Source organism: Sebastes umbrosus, chromosome 13 (assembly GCF_015220745.1).
Source record: "Sebastes umbrosus isolate fSebUmb1 chromosome 13, fSebUmb1.pri, whole genome shotgun sequence".
Lineage (NCBI taxonomy): Eukaryota > Metazoa > Chordata > Actinopteri > Perciformes > Sebastidae > Sebastes > Sebastes umbrosus.
The window spans coordinates 26,645,507-26,668,637 of NC_051281.1; the positions used below are offsets into that span (position 1 = coordinate 26,645,507).

The 23,131-nt window shown below is 42.3% G+C and overlaps 2 protein-coding genes across 5 annotated transcripts; one reads left to right on the forward strand and one right to left on the reverse strand.

Annotated features, from left to right (window-relative positions):
* Window positions 1–1,473: 1,473 nt before the first annotated feature.
* wdr4 (WD repeat domain 4) lies at window positions 1,474–10,946 on the reverse strand. The gene is made up of 11 exons (XM_037790198.1): window positions 10,793–10,946; window positions 9,924–9,995; window positions 9,585–9,731; window positions 9,341–9,497; window positions 8,413–8,525; window positions 8,259–8,319; window positions 7,409–7,513; window positions 5,837–5,901; window positions 3,485–3,671; window positions 2,425–2,494; window positions 1,474–1,839 (listed from the first exon to the last, which is right to left on the reverse strand). The coding sequence occupies exons 1-11, from the start codon at window positions 10,873–10,875 to the stop codon at window positions 1,649–1,651; spliced, it is 1,251 nt and encodes a 416-aa protein (XP_037646126.1). The 5' UTR covers window positions 10,876–10,946; the 3' UTR covers window positions 1,474–1,648.
* A 432-nt stretch (window positions 10,947–11,378) lies between these two features.
* Window positions 11,379–20,790, forward strand: si:ch211-140m22.7 (uncharacterized protein LOC570370 homolog). Of its 4 annotated transcripts, none has more exons than XM_037790637.1 (7): window positions 11,379–11,534; window positions 11,712–11,789; window positions 14,154–14,259; window positions 15,910–17,010; window positions 18,341–18,404; window positions 19,537–19,661; window positions 20,472–20,790. In XM_037790637.1, exons 2-7 carry the CDS (start codon window positions 11,745–11,747, stop codon window positions 20,501–20,503), a joined length of 1,473 nt encoding a protein of 490 aa, XP_037646565.1. In that variant the 5' UTR covers window positions 11,379–11,534; window positions 11,712–11,744; the 3' UTR covers window positions 20,504–20,790. The 4 variants fall into 4 exon arrangements, with proteins under 4 accessions (XP_037646565.1, XP_037646564.1, XP_037646566.1 ...); XM_037790636.1 differs by having other exon boundaries at window positions 11,383–11,534; window positions 11,709–11,789; XM_037790638.1 differs by lacking the exon at window positions 20,472–20,790 and adding an exon at window positions 19,905–20,450 and having other exon boundaries at window positions 11,401–11,539; window positions 11,709–11,789; window positions 19,537–19,736.
* The last annotated feature ends 2,341 nt before the right edge of the window (window positions 20,791–23,131 follow it).

Genomic DNA, 23,131 nt, shown 5'->3' on the forward strand with positions numbered 1-23,131 from the left:
TGAAGTGCCTCCAGTAGAGGGTGATGATGGCATGCAGTGTCAGAGTGGTGTGCCTTTAAGCTAGAAGTCTAGCCCTGCTGTGTTGAACTGTGTGATTTCACATCTGTGAGAGCTGTGGATGCTTAGTGGACGTGCAGGTCTCTTGGCGTATCCCTCCTCCCTTTTTATGAATTGTGGGGTTTTCAATAATAAAGATGGACTGTATTTTGTATACATTTGTATTCTGCGGTTATTTGAAGGTTCTGACTTAGTGGCAGTGTTTTCCTACCACATCTAAATGAAGCCCATATTTATTACAATATATTCTTCTCACACATACATATATTAGGATTAATACATATACCAGGATTAATGACACATCAATGAAGACCTCATTAATGTCATTAGTATCACCTGTGCTTTTCCTACTAAACTAGTAGGAGTAATTATGATAATATAAAACTTAAAATATGTATACTATTAAAGGGGCACTCCTCCGATCTCACATAAAGGTCAGTTTACTCGTCACAAGGAGGAAAACCTCTGAAAACATCTTCTGTGGCTCTGGAAGGAGCTGATGATGTCATAATTACATCATCAGGGTCATCTCTGCTCAGACAGAAAGCCTGCATTATAAACTGGAGATGTGGGGTTCAACAAGGCTCTAACTCAATTCAGTGGATTTCTATAGTATCAAATCCTTTTCATATGGAGCACGTCTAGACCGTACTATCATTTACAGAGGCCCAACATTCCTCCGTGAGCAAGCACTGGGGTGACAGTGGCTTTAATGATAGACACTGACATGCATTATGGGAATTGTAGGATCCAGTGTTTTTGGAGCTTGACCAATACTAGAGAGTGAAAATCAGGATATCTCGGCCTCTGCTGTTCATTCTTAATTAATGAATCCGTCTTTTGAGTCCCTCAACGTTATGGAAGTGACATACTAAATAGCTGGAGCACCCCTTTAAATGGATCCAGGTAAAGTGATGTAGTGTGTGGCCTTAAATGTGTAGGAGCGGTTCGGTTCCAACTCTCCAGCAGTTGCCAGTCTGGATGGAGGGGTATCAGAGTCCTAATCCTAATCACACACTAATCCCCTCCTCTAGTCCCGCTGTTGGGAGTGATGCAGCACAACCTCTGGATTAAACATCACAGCTTCCGGGCTCAGCTGGTGAGAGCGCTCTGGGAAAGTGCTCCATGTCTAGAGCAGCGCTCGCTTTATGGTTTATGGACAGTTTGAATTCAAAATGTTTCCACTCTAGTCACCATGTGCTGCCTCTCACAAATGGGACATTCTGTGGTTCTCATGCAAATCAAAGACATTCTTCAAATCAGAGACAGAAATTATGTTAAAATATGTGGTGTAATAGACAGGAAGTAACGAGAATAAAGTGAGGAGCAGCAGTGAATGTGAGGAGAGGGCGTATGGTGCACATTCACAAACGGCATGTGTCATTCGGCGATGGTGGCAGGAAACAGAAGGCACAGTTTAATGTTAGCTGCAGCATTTATTTTTAACATAAAAAATCCATCTATACAGGCCATGTGGTAAAGCACGCACTCTCCATGTGCTTCATCCAATGCACACATTCAACTCAAAAGATTCATCATTCAAATCATCAAACATAAAGGAAAATACTGGCTCTCTTTTCTAAGTGTCTGTTCAGGTAGATGAGCGAGTTCCAGCTTCTGACGTCTCCTTCCTGACCTTCTTGTTGCTGTTTGGCCTCTGTGTCTTCCCCCTCTTCAGCTGCTGCTCCTCCAGTCTCTGCTGCTTCTTCTGCAGGTACGCCGTCACGTTGTCGAAGCTCACCTTGTACAGATGCTCGAAGCGGCTGTCGGTCCTCGTGGAGGCTGTTGTTTAAGAGAACAGCAGGGGGAAAAGGTTGGTGACATAAAAAAATAGAAGGTGTAGACATAAACCAAAAACATTTAACTTCATACTCCGGTCATATCTGACTCTTTAATTCCTCCTGGTCATATGTTGCTCTCATCTGAATTTATCTCAACAAACACTGTATCATGCTTTATTACACAGCTGTGTTGAATGCTCAATTCTGATTGGTCAATCGCGGCGGTCTGTAATTTCTGTATAACAGACCGTTGCTATCGGCGCGGTTCTGATGTCGGCGCGGTTCTGATGTCAGCCTCTGGCGGACCGTTTTTTTGTGTCAAAATATTGATTTCTTCAGTAAGTAGCCGTGTAATAAGCGGGATAATGTACAGCTAGCGGGTCATTGTTGTGAAAGAATCCCCTTAAGGAAGATGCTGCACCCTGACGCAAAGCGTGTGAACTCCCAGCGAATGTCATGTGACACTGCAGGTTATTTCAGTCTAGGGCATGAGTGGGGCGAGGATGAGAGAGGGAGGATGCGGGAGACGCACTTACATGAGGCCAAAGGGCCACATGGAAATGTGTGTGTGTGTGTGATGACTCACCCTCAAGTGTCTCCCAATGTGGCTTGAAGGCTTCAGTCACTCTGTTCAGTTCAGGGCTCTCAGCATCACACTACATGGAGCGGGAGAGTGCACAGGTCAGTACACACAGGGGAGGGAATTATTATAATAATAATAATAAGAAAGATGGCCAGTCAATACACCACTGCAGAATTATTATATCATACAAATACAGAAAAAGCTCCTGTACCAAACTCTCTACCAAAAACACATTTAAAGGGACTGTTTGTAAGAATCAAAATGGGTTATAACAGCGACACCTGTGGCCGTTAAGTCAACGAAAGTCAGTGTCCTGTTGCTCGTTGCACTGTTTTGACGGGTGCTCGCTCACATTCACGTAGCGCGTTCCCACGGGCGAGCACCCGTCAAAACAGTGAGGCGACACACATCAGCTAAAACCACAATATCACTATATTTCAGCTGCTTGGCAGTAATGTTAGCTGACCAGACGAAGGTCTCTCCATGAATCACTGCTGGTCCTAGTGTTGGCTTTTCCTGCTTCAGCCTCCCGACCGCAGCCGGAGGAAACAGGGAAGACACCGGCACCCGGTCGCAGACGATAACGTAACTCGCTGCGGAGCCCCGTCACTTCACAAGACACGGGAAACCTCTGTTGGTCTGGAGGAGCTGCAGCAGTTATTTCTGCACAAACGTCCACTGTACATTCACTAGATATTCTCAGAGCTAAACTAACTCTTCTGCAGTGTGTAGTGAGCGCACATGCACGTGAGGTGGAGCGAGCTGAGTGAAGGCAGGCGGGCAGAGGAGCAGAGGAGCAGAGTACAGCAGAGACTCCGGCCCTGGAGACCAAAGCTACGGTCTCTCCCGCGTCCAACACTGTTTAACAGACGGGCTTCACTAGATAGAACTTTGTGGTTTTGGTGCTTCTGTGTAGTTTGTGGAGTCTGAGTCTGAACAGTATAGCCACACGCGGGCGTGCATGGGACACCGACCCGGATTGATTTATACATGTAAGAAGTTACAAACAGTCCCTTTAAATAGATCAGTATCTAAATGTGTATGGATCAGTATCACTCTGTACCTCCCAGGAGTCTCGTCTGTGCGTGTACATTTGGAGCGGTACGTCACCGGAGTCCATCAGCACCCAGAGCCGGCCTTCCGGGTCAAAGGTCATGTCCAGGGGACAGTGGGGGAGGGAGAGCCTGCTGTGTGGGACGAGCTTCTCTTCACCCTCCCGGTCCACAGTGAACAACTGGACCGAGGACACTCTGAGGACACACAGAAGACATCAATCAGTCGATCACTGGGTTGATCTATCAAGAAGTGATGGCCTCACTCTGTGCTCCTCTTTAACTCTGACCCACTTTAAGTGTCACCGATATGTACAGTATGTATAGTATATACTATACAGCCCCACAGGGCCCGTTTGCCTCTATAGGTCCACAAATACATTTAACAAACAGCAACAGCAGAAATAGCCTGAAGTCAGCGAAGGGGTCACGGTCATGTCAAAGCTAAAGGCAGCTTCCTGTGGGGGGAAGGGGAGGGGGGGTTCACTCACTCCTACATGGTTGGTAGGTTTTCAACTGTATTTTTTAACTGACTCCTTTACTAGTTACTTAGTAGAACACGTGATGAACTCAGTCAGTTACAACGTTGAAATGAAGAATCGGACAATAAATCACCTTTGGCGATATAAACAACACTTATATCAGCAACGCAACATGTGGGGGTATCTTTACTAAGCCTGTCAGAAATTGTATTTATTTATTCACAGTTTTGTTTATTGAAATGTTCACGGCATACGTGGATCAGCAGCTCAGTTTTTATGTTCCAATACCCATTTCTGTACAGGTAAATGTACACAGGTAAATACCTCTGTACATGGGGAGATAGAAAGATAGTAATAGTGATAACAAATATTAAGTTAAAAAGAATTTAAATAAAACAGAAATAATAATATTAACAAATAAATAAAATAATACAAAATAGAAATACAAATGAAATAAAAGAGAGATAGTAATAGAGATATTAAACATCTAAGTATAAACTAAATAAATACAGACACAGACAGACACACACGCTCTTTGATTAGTTTAGTTAGATTAATGTTGTGTCTTTATCTTGTAAGGGAATGCTTGTGGCCTCGTTCATGTTGCATAATAGTGAATAATGATGTCAAGAACTACAAAATCCTTCAACTTATTGGCTGTTGATATGGTGATTTTTGGTTATTATTAATCAGAGTTTCAAATTGATAGTTTAGTATACTTTATTGGACTATTTCTATGAGACTACATTAATCATTTTTCCCTTTGATAAGAAGGTTGGTGCCCTGAGGTGGTTTAATGTAAATGAAATCATATTATTCAATACAATTAAGAATTATTTTGATAATTAATTATTACTTTTGATAGCCATTTTAATGCTTTTTTGAGCTACTGCAAAACATAATTGTGGTGCCCTGTTATTAATACATACTGATGATTTATTAATATTCCTTTTATTTATATCAATAATCATCTTTAATATTTGCTAATAACCAGACCAACTCTTACCTGCATCCCCAACAAAACCTTCTTTTCCCCACATGTTAAATTTCAGACCCAGTTGAGTGGTCAGTGTGGAGCAGCAGCTATACAGAATGAGTAGTGACTAAAGTCTAATACTTTAATTGGTCTGAATTGTTCTGACGTGCTCCAGAAAGCGACATACGAAGTTACCAATCCTTCGAATCATGGCGTTTATTTTCCCTATTTCCATAGTTTGTCCACCAGAGAGCAGTGACAAGTTTATTTTGACACTGTAAAAATGGCCCACTCAGTACATTCTGTATCTTTAGTGCTAACATGATTAGATCAACTATTTTATCATTTATCATGCAAACATTCTTTCCATCCATTATCTGAGGATTTGCTGCCTTACTAGTTTCTCTGTGCTGTGGACTGTTGACCTGATAAAACAGGCGATTTGAAGAGTCATTTTGGACTCTTGACATATTTTGATTATAAACACTAAATAATTAATCATTAAAGCAATCGACTAATAGATACTGAAAGTAATCTTTAGTAGCATTTCTACACATCTCGTTCACAATTCTTAAAAAAAACTAATTTAAGGGATCTTTATTAAAACCTTTGTTTATGTAACACAACATAATATTGGCTAATATACAGTACACTGGCTATGGAGGAATGTTTTTTTTATGAGGAATGATTTCAGGTCGCACATGCAAACCTGCGTATAACAGTTTAATGCTTTTCCACCAATCGTATTTAACTCCCCTTTCTTCATTTTCCACTTTATACTGGGTGCATCATGTAGACAGGAAACACACAGGAGACAACAAAGTCCAACCAAAAAGGTCGAGGCAGCATCCCAACAAATAATCCTGTTGCACGTTTGTACAGAATGTACAGAGAGTCACACTCACCTTTCACACTGCACCGCTACATGGCGAGCATCAGGGGAGCTGGTGATTCGGCATACAGTTGGCTTCTGGGAAACAAAGACAGACAGAGTGGTGGAGTCATCACAGGTTTCTTATCCTTCTTTTTACAAAATAGGAGTTAATTGTTGTTGTTATCGCCAACTCTGAAGAGAGTTTTGGCCTCTTTCAGCTCATTGTTTTGGTGTTCTGGCTGTTTCCAGTGAAAAAGCTCTGATAAACCAACTGTAGAACACACTGAAATAACACCCAAACTGTAATAGCGTGGCATGATCCTTTTAAGGAAAAGAGGCATTACTGTGGCAGTATAGCTGCACATTGTTTTACTTTGATTTATTTATTCTCAGGGACAATGCACATACACCAACATCACTATAAATGGGCCAGTGTTCTCAACTGTTGTGTCTCGGCCTGATGTTAAAATTGTCCATTAACATGTTGAACCTGTTTAAGAACAATAAAGCGGTTTGAACATGTAAATGCCACCATACTGCAGTTTCCCATGTTGACAAAACATAGTCATGTGAAAAGACCACCACACAGGCCTGCATGTGTGCATTGGATCCAGGTAGGACATGAGGGCAAGGAAGAATAACATACAGAAAGAATATTCATCTTTCAGACTTAACAAAGGACATTTTCAAATATTTCATTCCTCATTTGTTATTACATTTTGAAAAACAATGACCCTGAATGGGATTTAGTTTGGATCCAACGTCCCTGTCTGCTTCTGTGGGCATGGTGGTAGTGGTCGGGGGGGCCACTGAGAGGCCTAAACATGCACAGCTGATGTTGCCATGAATAACCTGTTGAAGAATGTCACAGAGAGAGAGACATCTATTCATCTCTTCAGGACTAGAGGAGGGTGTACAGCCACTCTGACGATCAGTTCACTGATCTGAGGTCTGCTCACCAGAGGGCTGGTTCACAAAAGCAGAATGAAGAAATCCAGGATAACAGCAAAAGCGAAGCTAGACCTGGTCTAGTCAGTTCATCCTGACTTCATGCGTTTCATGTTGGCTGAGCCAGTTTGAGGAGGGGCGACTAGGTTAAAACCAGGTTTAAGTAATTCAGATAGATGGGTCGATCACAGATTTACTGATGCTGAAATGGAGTTCCACACTTTAAACCCAGTGAGCAACATCAACTAATGGAAGATTAGGAGGAAGTAAAGCACATAATATGTAAAAAGGAGAGACGACCATCGGCCGCTGATAAAACTGAGAGAAAAAAAAGTAACAGACAAGAGTGGACAGACTTAAATATACTAACCACTGCTGTTAACCGAAACCACCATAATTACAGCATTTAAGGAGCTACTTGTCACTTTGCCTTAAAAGTGAGCGGTGGAAGTTAATGTTATTCAGGAAATATATATATATATATATACATACACATTATATGGTATACTCAGTAACACCATAGTTGCTGAGATATTTCAGTGAAAGCCAATTAAAAGTCAAAGGATCACTAAAGTCATCAGGACACGCTACAGCCTTTTTGTTGGAGGTACTGTAAGTGTTGTAGGGTGAAACACGCTGTGGTTACCGTGGTTACCTTGTGTTTGTCAGCCTCAGTGCTCGGTGTCTCTTCAAGCTCTTTGAGGTCCAAGCTCTGCAGCTTACGGCCGGACTCGTACTCCCACAGCTTCATGGTCCCGTCCTGACGAACACAAACACACAGTTGATCGTCCCTGATGGAACCTCTGAGTCACATTTGATATTGCGCTGTCAAATGTATAGGTACGATAGATCTGTGCTGCATTAAAATTCAAACTTGTGTCCTGTTAAATTCATTTTTTTCTGGTTTGAGGTTCATGGACTGTTGACGTGGCCTTGTTTGATCATCAGATTTGAAGAACTTGGTGATATGTACGATTCTTTCCTCCACTACCTACTCTGCCATCTCTCTACAGAGATGAAGATTGTATAGTATATAGTACTGTATGTGACAAGATGTGGTAAAACAAAGGGTCCAAGACCAGAGAACAACGTGTTAACAACACAGCTATACTCCCAAAATGTTTGTGTAATTATACCAAGATGTGGAAATGACTAAAATCTTCTTCTATTCATAAGCAGCTTAAGAAGCTAGTGCAGCTTCTGAAGCTCCTGATCAGAGAATAAAAACACGGATAACACGTTGAGAGGCACAAACAGCAAACACTGAAGAACATGCTCATCTTTTTCATTTGATTTGCAGCCGATTCAGAAGTTGTTGGACTTCTGAATCACAACAGTTGTAGCCAGAATGAGAAATCATCTAGCGAGGTGGAGTCACATCTCCACCCAAATCTGAACTGACTATAGACTAAAATGGAGAGCATGAAGCTCATAATAGTGATAGGTGTCCTGTGTGCATGTGCATGTGTTTGTTAATGTAACTTGTGAAATGTACACACACACACCCCTGATCCAGATAGCAGCCAGTGAGGAAGACCTGGTGGGACCAGCAGAGCACTGACAAACCTGACAGGAAACAGGAACAGTAATGATCAAGTCAAACTTTACTAATCCTCAATGAGCGCGCACACACACACACACTAGTGCTGCGTTACTCACTGTTGGTGTCCCAGGCAGAAGGACTGGATGTTGTACGGAGACCTGAGGTGGCTCACTCTGATCTTCTCGTCCCGGTCGGCTGTGATGATGTACTTGTCGTCCGGCGACATGCTCTGAAAGACAGCAGAAGGGGGACAATCAGTCGGTCACTCCACTCAGGTGGACACACATTCAGACAATGCGTCTCACACACGTCTGATGGGTCGTCGGTGAGCGTCTGTCTAGTTTTTCCGGTGTGTCCCTCACTGTCGGCTCTAGTCTGCCCCTGTCTGAGGTTTCTCGGCCGATTCAGCATGTTGAATCGGCGGCGGAGCTCGTCGGTGAGAGAAATCACTCAGATTGGCTGTTCAGCTTAAACCAATCAGTGCAGGAGAAGAGAAACGGAAGTGAGGAAAGCAAGCCAATGAGTAAAGTCAAGAGGACAAACACAGAAGACTCTTCTCATTGTTCATCTTCATCTCATCTGATCATTCCAACACACGGATATTTTCATAGCGACATGGCCATCTGGAATATGAGGCTAAGTGGTGAGTGAGAGTGGTGTGAAAATGGTTCATTTACGTATCATAACAACGGCTTGTATATCCGTCGTCCTCGCTCTTCCTGTTTCCCTTTTTGAATGATGAAAACAGATTACCGCCACCTGCTGGTGTGGAGAGTTATTTCCTCTCACGCAGGCGCAGAACGTACGTGCTAACTGGCCATCGGCTGTAGTCTTTGCGGTGAGTTTGAGGGCAACTAGTTGGCAAAGACAAAGGTGACGTGAGGCGAAGCAACAGGCGTTTTTTTCCCGCTGTACTGGACTTACACCGAACAGTGACTTCTGTGTACCGTTACGCCACTAACTGGGACTATTTCAATTTAAAGGTGAATCTTTAAACACATATTGTTGTCAGTTGTCCTGACTACAGTCGTTGGTGTTCCTTACTAAAGCTAGCAGCATGGACAGGTGGCCCATCTTCAGCTCGCCCTCTCTCTGCGGCTCCACCACTGAGAAGGAGTACACGTCTCCTGATTTGTCAGACGCCAGGAGCTCGTCCTCTGCCCGGCTGAACATCAGGGAGGTGCACCTCCTCACCACCCACCTGTGTAACACACACACACACACACTATTAACACACCTGGCATCATTATCTGTACATTGCATGAAGCTGCTGAGACGGAAGTTGTACCTGATGCTGATGCACTGCCATGACGGCTCACAGCGAAACAGGACCAGCCTCTTGGTGTCATCAGTCAGCGCCACTAGCTTTCCAGATGGAGACACGGCGAAGGCAAGGACTTTGTCACTTCCTGATTCCTCTGTGGCACCGCCATCACTGATGACAGGAGACAAGATACAGCGGTTACAATTACAATTCATACTCCAAAAATACTCTATTAATCTTTCCATTTTCTTTAGATCTGCGTCTAAATAAATGCTATAATTCTGACTGCAGCCTCACACTGTCAGGTGGCCAACATACAGACTTTAGCACTTCCTTGACAACCTGGAGTCTGTGCTTGTTTACCTGTTGTTATCATCCTTGGTATTCTTTGGTGGCTTCTTCTCAGCAGTGCTGCAGTCAAACACAAAGGATTCTCTGCAACAAACAACATATAATGACTTGTTATTTTGAATCAGTGCTCAGATCAGTTAACCTGTATCTTTCAATAACATGAAAATAAATCACTTATTCCAACTGAGCTTCCTGTTGGTGTAGATTTACCTCCTGGTTTGTATGATTTGAGGCAGATAATCCTTCCATCACTCACCAAATGTGGAAACTAACATCACAGTTTCTCAAAGTCAAGAGGGGATATATTTAAATGTCTTGTTTTGTCAGTCCCAAAACCCAAAGAGATTCAGTTGAATATGCCAGAAAACAGAGAAGACAAAGTTGTCTTGTGTTTAGACAAGATTTCACATTAAGAGCAACCTGCTTCCTTTGTAAAGGAAAAAGGAGTCTGTAAACCTAAAGTTAAGGCTATATGTAAGGTATTGAGGTATTTTTATTACATTGTTACCGTGACTCAAGCATTGTGCTGAAAGTCTCAAAGTATACAGCTACAGAGGAGTCTTCTTCAAACTATACTACTGTCAAAAACACAAGTACTCTTTCTCCACTTCTAGTCCCAGTCCTGCTGCAGCCAAGAGGAGGAACACTACTCTTACTCTTCCTACTGCTTGCTATGACCAGAACAGCACAACATCTTTCCACACATGCATGTTGCAAGTGCAATTATACCTTATAAAAACCTGGAAATGAACCTAGACATGCTCCATGCTGCCAGCTAGCTAACAGAGCTAACATTAGCTGGTAAAGATAAGTTGACCAACAGGTAAATGATATCAAGCAGCTTTATGAATCAACCGAGTAGAGTTCAGAGTGATTCCTACCTGTTCTGTTTGCTGTCAAGTGCTACGAGTTTCTTGTCGCAGGTGAAAATGAACCAGTCTCCACAGAAACCCACAGCAGCCATGGCTGTTGTGTGTGTATCATGGATGTATTAAGATGACGTATGTATCATGCGACGGTGGCCCATGCGGAGAATTTTCTTTTGTCGCGCACAAATTACGTCACCAGCCACACCACAACCACGCCCCCTCGAAAAAAGTACAGAATGTACACAAGAGAGCTGCTGATGAAAGCCTTCCCTATGTTAAATACATATACATGTATTTATGATAAAGCCTTCCCTATGTACATTTATTTATGATAAAGCCTTCCCTATATAAAATATGCACATGTATATATGATAAATAAAGCATTAAGCTTACTATAGCTGCCTTTCATCACGTTAAAACCACTCAATTCTATCACATGTAGTAGGAAGAGCACACATCTCTCTACACAGTCACAGTAACGTTACATAGAACAACACCATAATAAACACATAATATAAGATTATAACCACAGACTGTAGACATAAAGAGACAACAGCAGGACAAACAAGAGGACAACACATGCAGGGCTTTGGCCTGGAAGGGGGCGTGACTGTCTCATTCATGTGTTACATAAAAGACACTGACTGTGGACGGATCCGTGTCCATGTCCATGTCCATGTCCATGCTGTTGTGAGCTGCTTCTTGGAGCACCAGGACCAGGAAAAAAGCATAACACAGCTTTATTGATCTAAAGGTAACCACATGTATTTAATAATGAGTTACTGCTGTTTGTCTCACTGAGATGGACACGTTGTTTTGTGGTTCTGTTTTTCTTGCACGATGTTAATGTAAAGAACTAAAGTAAGTTAAATATGTTGAGGTGGTTGTTGTAGTGTTGACTTGTCGTGTATTTATTATTAATGCTCAGCAGCAGCTCCAGCAGTACAGGCTGTTCTACGGAAAGATGGCGGCTTCCTTGCTGAGGATAGGACGACTGGGCTGTGTCAAGGTAATCCATGTCCACCGTCAACAACATCACACATGTGTTGTTAAACTCGGTCGGTCTATCGGGTTAGGGTTCTGCAGCGACTGGACCGGGTTATCAGCTGTCTGACACCAGTTGGCTTAACAACAACAACAACAACGTTATTCAGTCCTATAAAGCTAGGAATGGACTCAATGCTTTAAATGTGTGTTTATAAAAATAAAACAATGAATTGGTGAACTTGTGCATTATGAAACTTGAAGCACAAACTTGAGTCAGTTATTGCAGACTGTTCTTAGGCTAACTGCTTATTTTTTATTATCAAGGGCTATGGAAGGAGGCTGGGACACGGGTCTTGGGGCTTGGGGTATGACGCATGCGCAGTGTGACTCAAGCTGCGTTGCGATTGACTCAATTTCGACGAGTGCGGGCCAGGTTTTACTGCGCATGTGCAATACCCCCAGAGATATGACGAGTTGATGACGCGTAATCCAGCCTCCTTTCCATAGGCCTTGCTTATTAGGCTAACTGCTAACGGAGCAGGCTCTGAGCAGACACACAGGCACACAGGCCTGGTGGCTGCAGCTCACTGCTGCTGCTCCATTGCTGCCTGCAGGAATGTGACTTTCTGAGCAGTCAGTCACTTCATTACAGTCAGTCAGTACACTGGAAACTGTCCTCGGATAAAAGGCTTGGAAGAGTGTTGAGACTGGATTTAAGGCTTTTTCTTTTACAAATCTCTTCCACCACACTGACCTACCAGCGGGACTGAGTGGGACAGTGAACACAACGCATGCTGTAGTGTGCACTCGGATATTATATATTCAAACCTGCAGAACTTTATTTAGAATTCTAGTCAGTGGAGAAACCTACGTTTCAAAAGACAGAAAGTTGTCTAAATCTTTGGGAAATCATAAATGAGACACAAGACCTGTCATTGGCTGGACCGGTGCAGCCATATAATGGAAGTGTTGCATCCATTAAGAGCTGATATGGGCCCCTGGGTTAGCTCAGTTGGTAGAGCGGGCGTCCATGTATCAAGGCTTGGTCCTGACCGCGGCGGCCCGGGTTCGAATCCGGCCTGTGGCCCTTTCCGCATCCACTCTCTCTCTCCCCCCTTTCAAGACTCTATCCACTGTCCTCAATAAAAATGGAAAAATGCCCCCAAAAAAATAACTTTAAAAAAAAAAAAAAGAGCTGATATATCAGATGCATTTTTTAAAACTACTAAAATTAAAAACCTAAATGTTAAGGTCCTTGAAACCTCACCAATACAGGAGGGTGTCGGTGACTTCAAGTCTAATCTATGAGTTCTAATCTGAGTGAGACATTCAGCTAGAATGTGTTAAAAGAAGTGCAATGCTTTTATGGATCTGTACTGGCAACTATTCAAGGCTATGAAAACATGAACAGAACCTGTCAGTTTCTCATCGTGTACTCTGTCATTCGTGATGTGTTTTTATGTAACATCTGCTCACCGTGACCGCTTCATATGATGGTGAGAACGTATAGGAAGCCCCAAGACTCTTTGCAAAAAAATGAACACATAATGTCCGTAGCATAGTCAAAAGCAGAGGCCGTTTTCAGTCTCTATTAGAACAGAGATCCAACACAGACACCTGGGCCTGTAGCTCTGTCATAAGCTCAGCAGCAGTTTAAGGTTTAAGACTGTTTTTGTGTTGTCTGGAACAAAACCACGTGGTCTCTAAACCCTGTCGTGTGGATGTCACTTTAATGCCACTAGAGGTCATCATATCTGAGCTTTAGGGTAAACCTGCTGCAGACCTGATCTAACTAAGGGTTAAGGTCATATAATTCAGTATGAGGGCAGATTTCAAATAATTGTCAATCTCCAAAAGTTCAATTCTTTCACCATGACAGGTCTTATGAAGGCTGTATGTGTCAAACTAATGTAATATTGTGTACTTTTAGAATGGCCACATCTGCTTCAATTAATTTTAGTAAGGGGGTTACGGACTATCTGACAAACTGAAGAGGTTAGAAAACAATATCCTAGATGTTTTGTAAGATACATCTTGCAATTCTTATTTAGGCGAATACATTTTACACATAATTTCTACTTAAGTAGAATGTAAGGTGACAGTTTATTGTAGGGCAAACCATTTTTTTTTTTACAATATGACTTGTTTTCACCTTACATGTAATGGTTAGACTGATAATTTGTGTGAATTTCTATCATTTTTTGAGAATAATAAATATACAGCATTCTGTGGCGCTCCTCTGAATCACCTGTGTGGGGTGGACCTTTTTCATCTGGTTTAGCTGAACCTGCTTAAACCACAGCTTAGATAGTTGTATGCTCAGTGACTTGGTGTAGAGTCAGGTGGAAGTAAATCTGCATGTGTGTATGTGTTTGTGTGTGTTCAGTGTTTGCAGGCTGAGAGCTGGAGTACTCTGAGTAGAGCACCTGCAGCTGCAGCCCTGAGCACAAAATCCGGGGGTTCCAAGAAGCCGTCGAAAAAGAACAACTCAGGTAGGTTTCAGAGAGTCACTGCTACTGTCCCAACATGTGGCCCAGCCTTTATGATAATTTTTAATACAGTCCGACAGACAGACATGCAGTCACATTATACAATCCAGGTCAAATGATGGTATTTCTGAGTAGTACTGTAATACATATGTCATGCCTTGATGAGCCGTGTAGTGACCATTAAAGCCTGAAAGCACAGAGAGGTTTTCATACAATGTGCATTAGTGAAAGAATAGTCTAACTAATCTACCATTGGTTATTACCCTGACATTGGTGGAGATATGTTCTTCTTCTGCAGTCCTCTGACTGCATTACGCAACAGTTTGAGATTGGACCCAGATATACTCTACTACATTGTTAAATATTTCCAAATAAGTGGTAGTTGTGAATATTATGCAGAAACCATGTAACTGGTAACAACATTGTTCAGCATAAAGCTGGGTTTAAGTGTTTGTGTTTGACATTATATAGTTTGGAGAGAAGAGAGAGCAGAAAACACAGCTGGTACCCCTACTGTATATATCGATACTGCAGAAAATGAGTGTTGAAACCGTTCCAAATATTCAGTATCGATACTTCAATATTTTTGACAACACTACTAGAAACAGCTGCTTTTGTAAACTTTAACATTTGCAAGATTGGGCATATATGGCACATCTGTGTGGATGTGTTGCTTGGTGTATGCTCAGGTTATGAGGTGGTGTTAGATTACTGATGAATACAATTCTACTTTCTGGTCAGCCTCTATTTTGATGAATCAATTATCATCCTCTGTTGTCTTAAAGAATGTATTTAATAAGTACTGGTGACAGGAAGTAAACAATTCCCATACTGACAAACAATCCATCCAACATTGTAGTTCTACCCAAGAACACAAGGTCCCAAAAGGGCAGGGCTCTTCTTCCCTCTCTAGTCTAAACTACACAATCCATCCAGCATATGGGAAGAAAGTGAGACACAACAACGACTTCTAATCTTTACTGCTGGACAGTTTGAACCTCTTCTCACATCGAAGAGGATTTACAGGTTGCATTGAACTAAGATTCAGCAATTTACTCACAAACACTTCATTTTGTGTGCCGCTTTTACCTTTTTATTATTCAGGGATGCTTGCACCACGCTTCATCCTTTTTCACTTCTGGCTTTCCTTCCACAGGTTTTGAAGATAACTTCACTTACTAACTGTCCCATCAGCTGGCCACTTTTAATGTGTTTGTTTTTATTTTTTTATTAGAACATACTCAGTTTATCTCAGTATAAAGCTGTTGTGGTCAGGGTTACAGTGGTTCTTTTCTGTTAGGACCTTGGGAGAACCTCAGGCCACAACCAATCTTGTAAAGAGGTGTGAGCTTTGATGGAAGCATAAATAACTCACTAGAGAGTGGTCCCTCTTTCCTGACCCCTCTCTCTCTGGAGTGTAATACACATTATATGTGTTAATTATATTATTGCTTCAAACTCATCAAATGCTTTGTGTGTTTTACTTCTGAGTGCTTAAAGGTAAATTAACCAGACACCACCTTCCACTATATCTTTGGATTTTCCGTGTAAAATGTTGACATTTTGTTAAATGTGGGTTCATTCAACCATATACATATGTTTAAAAAAAAAAAATAATGCATCTTGTCTGTTTGCCCTCCTCCTTTGTCCTAGACAAAGACCAGACTAAAACATACTTCGATCTAGAGAAACTTGTCCAGCACAAGTCATATGAGTTCCCCAAGAAAGGAGTTTCAGCAGCAGCAGCCACTGCAGCAGCAGAAGCTGCAGCTAAACCAGCCGCAGAGCCCACGCCCTCTGCTGCTGCACCCGAGGCTGTGGTAGAAGCTGTCGCCCCAGTGGCTGAAGCCACCCCCGTTGTCGAAGCGCCTCCCGCTGTCGAAGTAGTCTCTGAATCTGCCTCAGCAGCTGAAGCCGCACCTGTGGTTGAGGCTGTCGCAGAAGCCGTACCTGTGGTCGAGGCTGTCGCAGAAGCTGTACCTGTTGTTGAGGCTGTCGCTGAAGCTGTTGTCGAGGCTGTCGCTGAAGCTGCACCTATTGTTGAAGCTGTCGCTGAAGCCGTTGCCGAAGCCGTACCAGTGGTTGAAGCTGTCGTTGAAGTGGTTGCCGAAGCTGTGGTTGAAGCTGCGCCTGTGGTTGAAGCTGTCGTTGAAGCGGTTGCCGAAGCTATACCTGTGGTTGAAGCTGCAGAATCTGTAGCTGAAGTTGCCGCTGCTCCCGCAGCGGAGGCTCCTGCTGAAGCCGCTGCAGCTGAAGCTGCCGAAGCTCCTGTTGAAGCTGCTGCACCAGAAGCCGCACCAGCAGAACCTGCTGCTGAAGTTCCTGTCGAAGCTGCCCCTGAAGCCCCTGCTGCAGAAGCTGCACCAGTTGTTGAAGCTGCCCCTGCTGAAGCACCTGTAGAAGCTGAAGCTGCCCCTGTAGAAGTTGCTGCAGAGCCTGTAGAGGCTGAAGCTGCCCCTGTAGAAGCTGCTGCAGAGCCTGTAGAGGCTGAAGTTTCTGCCCAAGTAGAAGCTGCTGCAGAGCCTGTAGTGGCTGAAGTTTCTGCCCCCGTGGAGAGCATCGAGGAGCTGGTGGACCCTGCTCCGGTCCTAGCTGAAGCTGCCCCTGTAGAAGCTGCTGCTGAGGCTGCAGCTGAAGTTTCTGCCCCTGTGGAGAGCACCGAGGAGCTGGTGGACCCCGCTCCGGTCCTAGCTGAAGCTGCAGGAGAGGAGCTGCAGGCGGACGCCCCAGTTGAACCAGTTGAACCGTTTGAGGGTACACGCCTACAACCTCCCCCCTCCCCCACAATCCTTCTCTTTTCCTCTGTGGACCCCGCAGTCTACCAGCAGTCATTATCACCACCTTATATATCAGTATATGAATATACAGTAGTCGTTTGTGATGAGTGTAAGGATAAACTGTAACGATACCTGACATCACAAACCCACTTCTTTTGTTCTAGCCTTGCACAGGTTGTTCCTAATAGTCCTTCAGTGTTCCATTTTTAGCCCATAATCTTCTTCTCCATGCTATAATTCCACCCATGTGGCTGGGTCACCTTTCATGTAGCTGTAGTTCAACTCATTGTCTGATAACTTTGTGCCGCTTCAGCCATCTTGCATATGATGCATGTCTTAACCGCACTGCATTTTGCTTCCAGCTGTTTGGCACGGTTCATTTCTGATTTCTCTCACTAACGTCTGCCTGCTTGCTGCACTCATGTCTTTCTGTCTTCCTGCATACGTCTCTGTGATCTGTTCTTGCTACCTTTCACTCATTGCTTTTTAATTTAAGTCAAGTCATGACATGTTTTCTTTGGTTTTTAAGATCCCAGTTTTTATTCTTTCCCAAGATGTTCCAACATGATAGAAAAATAATTCTCAGCACTGTCCGTCACCCGGTTTTGTGTTGTGGTTTTATGGAACTGTTCTGCTTGTATTTGTATTGGTGATTGTTAAAGACTTAAGTTAATGTTAAAGGTACTGTTTCCACTGGTGAAGGAGAAGGTTGCAGCCGTCGCCTCTTGATTTCCTTTTTTTTTTACCTCAAACTTCTCTCCTCCTCCTCCTCCTCTGTCCCTCACACTCCTCACACTTCTTTGGGAGTCACATGGTAAAAGTAATATGTAATCAGTCCCTACATGTGTGATCCTATTGGGTGTATTTTGTTAATGGATAATGTGTAAATGTTCTTTCATGGTGACACTGCACCCTGGTTGCTGTGTGTGGAGTCACAGTTGGAAGATTTTGAATAGTTTCTTTGGACTTCACTGTTAATGTCTTGTTTGACTGGACTGTTGGCAACCTATACCTTACAGCAGTTCTGTAAATGTGTTGCCTAGCATGACCTTTCACAGCAACCTTTAACCCGTCTACTGACCTGACCTTTCACTCGGTCTTTCCAGTCTCACCCTGTACCTGGCTACTCTTGTCTACCACTCCCAGGTGCTGTTATGTGCATGACGGTTACGGTTAAAAGCGGATTGGTTGTTTTTTAATTTGTTCTAGCCAAATGGAGAGATGATATCCAAACATGATCCTGGTTTAGTGGGATTTTTCTGTGAAGCGAAAATTCATTTTATTTTTTTTCTCCCTGTGACTCTCAGCTCAAATGGACCCAATTCAGAAGCTCTTCTTGGACTCCATACGCGAGTACTCCTCAAAAAGCCAGTAAGTCTGACTACCTCCACATAACAGGTTATAATGTTTGTTCTCTCAACTTCACGGGGCTGTTTTCTCTGTCGTCGGGCTTAGCTGGGAGCTTTAAACTGTAGCTCCGGTTCAGCTGGACTGCAGCTAAATGGTAGTTAAAATGTGCAATCAGTGGCAGTTACCTTGAGGTTCGCCCCACACAGGTGATTCAGATGAAGGTTGTTAATGCTACTGTATATGTTCAGTATTCACCTGTCAGCTGATCTTATCTTTAACACAGTGGGAACAATATACAGTGTGCTTCAATGTCTAGTTGCACATTTGATCATGTTATTATATTTAATTGCAGTGGGAATTTATCTTACAATGCTATTACTGTACTATTTTACGGTTCTTATTGTATACTGTATTATTCTATAACTGACCTTTTCAATTAATCATCCAAAGGCTAATCTCTATAAACAGATATCTGCATATGAATGTAGAATCTGTAGCAACAGGACCAGATTTTGGTATCCGAAGCGTTCTGGTTTCTGTTTTGTAGTATTGACCAACAAATGGTACTCAAACTCAATGGTGCATTTGTTGGGACTATTTTCAGTGGCAGATTAATCCACATCTGGTGCTCTAGTGAGTATTAGTGGCAGCAGGACGGTGTGTGTGTGGTTGAGTCAGAATAATCTACAGTGTGTGTGTTCATTGTGCTGAAGGAACATGTCACTCAGTGACACACTGATGGGTTTTAATAGATTTTAAAGCTTTATGTCACAGAGGAAGAAGATATATCAGGCTTTAGATACACACGTTCCAAAGCCCAAATGACTGAAATGGGAGTCTCTTAAATGTAGGTTGGAGCTCCTGAGCTCGGTATTATATATTTATATACTGTGTATATATATATATATACAGGATTTTAGTCTGGGAAACACGAAAAATGATAGATGGTGAGGCAAGTTGCCCTTTTGCAAAAAAAAAATCCTGAAAAACAGCTCCTAAACTAAAATAAATGAAGCATGATTTTGCCAAACGTGTGTTCCATCAAAAGGATTGAAAAAATCTGAATGCGCTGATTTGTACCGATGATTCAGGCCCATAAAATGCATTCAGTCTGTGAGAGAATGAAACGGAGCATCTTTGTCCTCTCCTGTAGGGCTACTGGGGGGCTAGTCGATGCAGGTTCAGAGTACCAAAAGAACTTGGCAGAGGAGGTAACAAAGCTTCAGAGACTCTATGGTGGTGGAGACATCGAAGCTTTCCCAGTCTTCAAATTCACAGGTGAGTCAAGTTCATCAACTCAGTAACCTGCAAAATCTTGGAAGTTATGTTTTCCATGTGTCTGCACTATGGCCACAGCTTTAGTCTTTTGCTTCATATTCAGCTCAGATGGATGTCACCAACTGATATTCACATTGTAGTGCTAAGATTCAACTCACAATTATTGCATAATCTGCCTCAAATTGATACGGTACAGTCAGACACAGACTGCAACCAAGATTTTATTAGACCTGTCTCGCACAGTGTAACCATAGACTGTATATCAGAAGTGGACGTATCACCGTAACATCACCCGTTGGTCTGTGGACTCCTGCTTCAAGCCTCGAGTTCGGCATTTTGTTCGTCGCCATCTTGATCTTTTACAACCAGAAGTGACACGAGAGGGTGGAGCTAAGTACAACCGAACGCTGAATAAGACCTTTTTAGACAACCAAAAAGATTATAATTAACTTTGATGGACTGAAAACACCCTGTGACAGCGGCTGCAAGTGATTGTGGATATTCATGGTCCCCAGAGGTTGATTCTTAGTATTTTTAGTGACCGCCTGACCTGTCTTGTAACACCACCATCAGGTACACAAGACCTATTAATACCTAATGGGTAGAGTGCCAGGGGGAAACCCTTTTACTCATAATCAGCTGTGAGAGGTCTTGTTGTCTGGATGCTTTGATCAGGTTTCAGAAAATGTTAAATCTGAATATTCATTGACATTAAGACCAGCAAAAGTAGTGTAAGGGAATTGGAAAACATAAATGTGAGTACATAATCAAACCTGCACTGAGTCAATATCTCTACTTTGTGTTTTTCAGAACCCAAGTTGGATGAAGTTTCCCAGAAATGAACATCAACACTTTGCATTTGAACTTTTCTAATGTCGCCTTTTTTCCCTGTACATCAGTGTGTTTACCAGTCTGCTTAATGTCAGAGTTACAACTAACCGTAGCCTCTCTAGCTTTGTATGTGTGAGAATAGAGCTGTTGCAGTAGCTGGATATTTAAAGGGAATGGAAGCTAAAGCATTAGATGTACATTTTTTGGCAGACAAAGTGAACTTAGAGCTGTGAAATAAGCTTTGCGTAGATTGATCCATGGCGGAGCTGAATGTGAATAAAAAAAACTATAAATCCCAGTTCATGTTTGTCGGATGAATGCTTCTTTTTTGCTGCTGTCAGGGAACGTGGGACATCAGCATCACAATAATCACTCTATCTATCCATCTATAGAGATAAATCTACACAACTATATCTATATCAGAGCGAGAGATCTAGATAGATAGAACGTTAGTGGGCCAAATAAATAACACTCCAAAGTGAGTTTAGTTTGCCATTTATCATTTATCGGGCTATGCAGTCTTGACAAGGCACCAATAGACGAGCTCGGACTTTAACCGACACTGAAATGACTGATGACTAATTACACTTCTGGAGGACTATATAGAGAAGGGATGATAGTGGCATCATCAAGTTGAGCAGAAACATAAAATATCACAGAATGATGCATGTTTTTTGGGATGTATGGAGCTGTAATGTATGCAAAAACATGCAGACAACATACAGATTTACAGTATCTATTCATCAACATGAACCTTTTTTCCTCTGATTATCTACAGCATCCATTTATCATATATTAGACTGCATTGTGTTATCTAATATGATAATATAGGCTACATTTACAAAAGGATTGGACACGTCTGAAGGCTGAAATGTATATTTCACTCACTCCACCATATGGGGATGAATAGTGTAAAAGACAGAGGACAGCACCCGTGGTTCAAACTCCTAGCCCGCGGACCGGTGGAGCTGGATTAACCGTTTCTCAACATTGTAATGGAAGTAACCACTGAGCTAAACCTCTGCTAAATACACAGCACACATGAGCATGTTATGAACCTGAGAATGAGGAAGTAGAATTCAACAATTATAGCTGGTACAAAGTGTACAACAATCCAAGTGAGTTTATATATTTTATGATGTATAAAAGTTATAAAATGTTTCTCTAAGCTGCTGATAGACGGATTGACTATAAATGTTCTAATGTTCTCTTAATACATCCATGGTTCTAATGTAGATGAGTCTGTTTCCTGTTTGTAAGCCTGACAAGTGGAACACCTGCAATATAATACCTGCAATTAAACTGCAAGTGCGCCATCTAGTGGAGGATTTGAAGAAAGAAGAAGAAGAAACATTTTATTTGTCACATACATACAGGTACATACATGAAATTTGACCTCTGCATTTAACCCGTCCTAAGTATTTTAGGGCTGCTGTAAGCGCTCAGGGGCATGCAGTCTGTTAGAGCCGGGGATCGAACCGCCAACCTTTGTGGCACACAACAGGGAGGACATATAAGTGTTATAAGATAAGATAAGATATTCCTTTATTAGTCCTAGAAATTTGCATTGTACAGCAGCAAGGGGGATAGTGCAAAAAAACAAGATGCATCAGCTAACACAGTAAAAAAAGAGCTAAACAAAGTGTAGCAAAATATGAACCATTTAAATAGAAGGAAGTATAAAAATAAGAGCAGTATGTACAGAATTGACAATAAACAGACTATTAACAAAATTGCACAAGTGGAAAATGATATTGCACAGTGAGGATGAATGAATGAATGAATGAATGAATGAATGAAATTCCACCTGAAAATAACAGGCTATTGTCAGTTTTTCAGACCATGGCAGGTCCCACCTGTGTAATATAATGAACCTATATTGTATATTAGCAAATAATGTACAGTAACACCCGTCTTAGCTATATTTGGATGTCGTTGGTAGAAAACAAGAAGCAAAAGTTAAACTGAGATTTCTACTGGTCACCATGAGGTCAGCTCCGACACTTTAAAAGACACTCCTGAAACACCGGAATGAGACCGACCAGAGTAACGTTACAGTCTGAGTATTAACTATCTACCATGTTGTGTACATGTGACGGTGACGGAGAAAAGCAGAGGACAGCGCCCGTGGTTCGAACCCCTGGTCCGAGGACCGGTGGAGTAGAATAACCTTGTTTCATAACATTGTACAGAAGTAACCACTGAGCTAAACCTCTGCCGTACACACAGCACACATGAGCATGCTATGTAGCTGAGAATGAGGAAGTAAAAATCAACAGTTACAGCCGGTACAAAGTGTACAACAATCCAAACGAGTTTATATATTTTATGATGTATAAAAGTTATAAAATGTTTCTCTAAGCTGCTGAAAGACGGATTGACTATCATGTTCTAATGTAGATGAGTCTGTTTCCTGTTTGTAGGCCTGATAAGTGGAACACCTGCAATATAATACCTGCAATTAGACTGCAAGTGCGACATCTAGTGGAGGATTTGAAGAAAGAAGAAGAAGAAACCTTTATTTGTCATATACATTCAGGTACATACATGAAATTTGACCTCTGCATTTAACCCAACTTGGGCTTTAGTGTCTCGCTCAAAAGGACACTTTGACATGGAGTCCGTCAGAGCCGGGGATC

What these genes read in the sequence shown, in the direction of transcription:
- wdr4 (XM_037790198.1), bottom strand. Translation starts at nt 10,875, where the DNA reads ATGGCTGCTGTGGGTTTCTGTGGAGACTGGTTCATTTTCACCTGCGAC. An exon ending in CTTGACAGCAAACAGAACAG is followed by an intron (nt 9,996 to 10,792) that starts GTAGGAATCACT and finishes TGTTTGTTGCAG; the next exon opens with AGAATCCTTTGTGTTTGACT. An exon ending in ACATTGGGAGACACTTGAGG is followed by an intron (nt 1,840 to 2,424) that starts GTGAGTCATCAC and finishes CTTAAACAACAG; the next exon opens with CCTCCACGAGGACCGACAGC.
- si:ch211-140m22.7 (XM_037790637.1), top strand. Translation starts at nt 11,745, where the DNA reads ATGGCGGCTTCCTTGCTGAGGATAGGACGACTGGGCTGTGTCAAG. An exon ending in GACGACTGGGCTGTGTCAAG is followed by an intron (nt 11,790 to 14,153) that starts GTAATCCATGTC and finishes GTGTGTGTTCAG; the next exon opens with TGTTTGCAGGCTGAGAGCTG. An exon ending in GTCGAAAAAGAACAACTCAG is followed by an intron (nt 14,260 to 15,909) that starts GTAGGTTTCAGA and finishes CCTTTGTCCTAG; the next exon opens with ACAAAGACCAGACTAAAACA.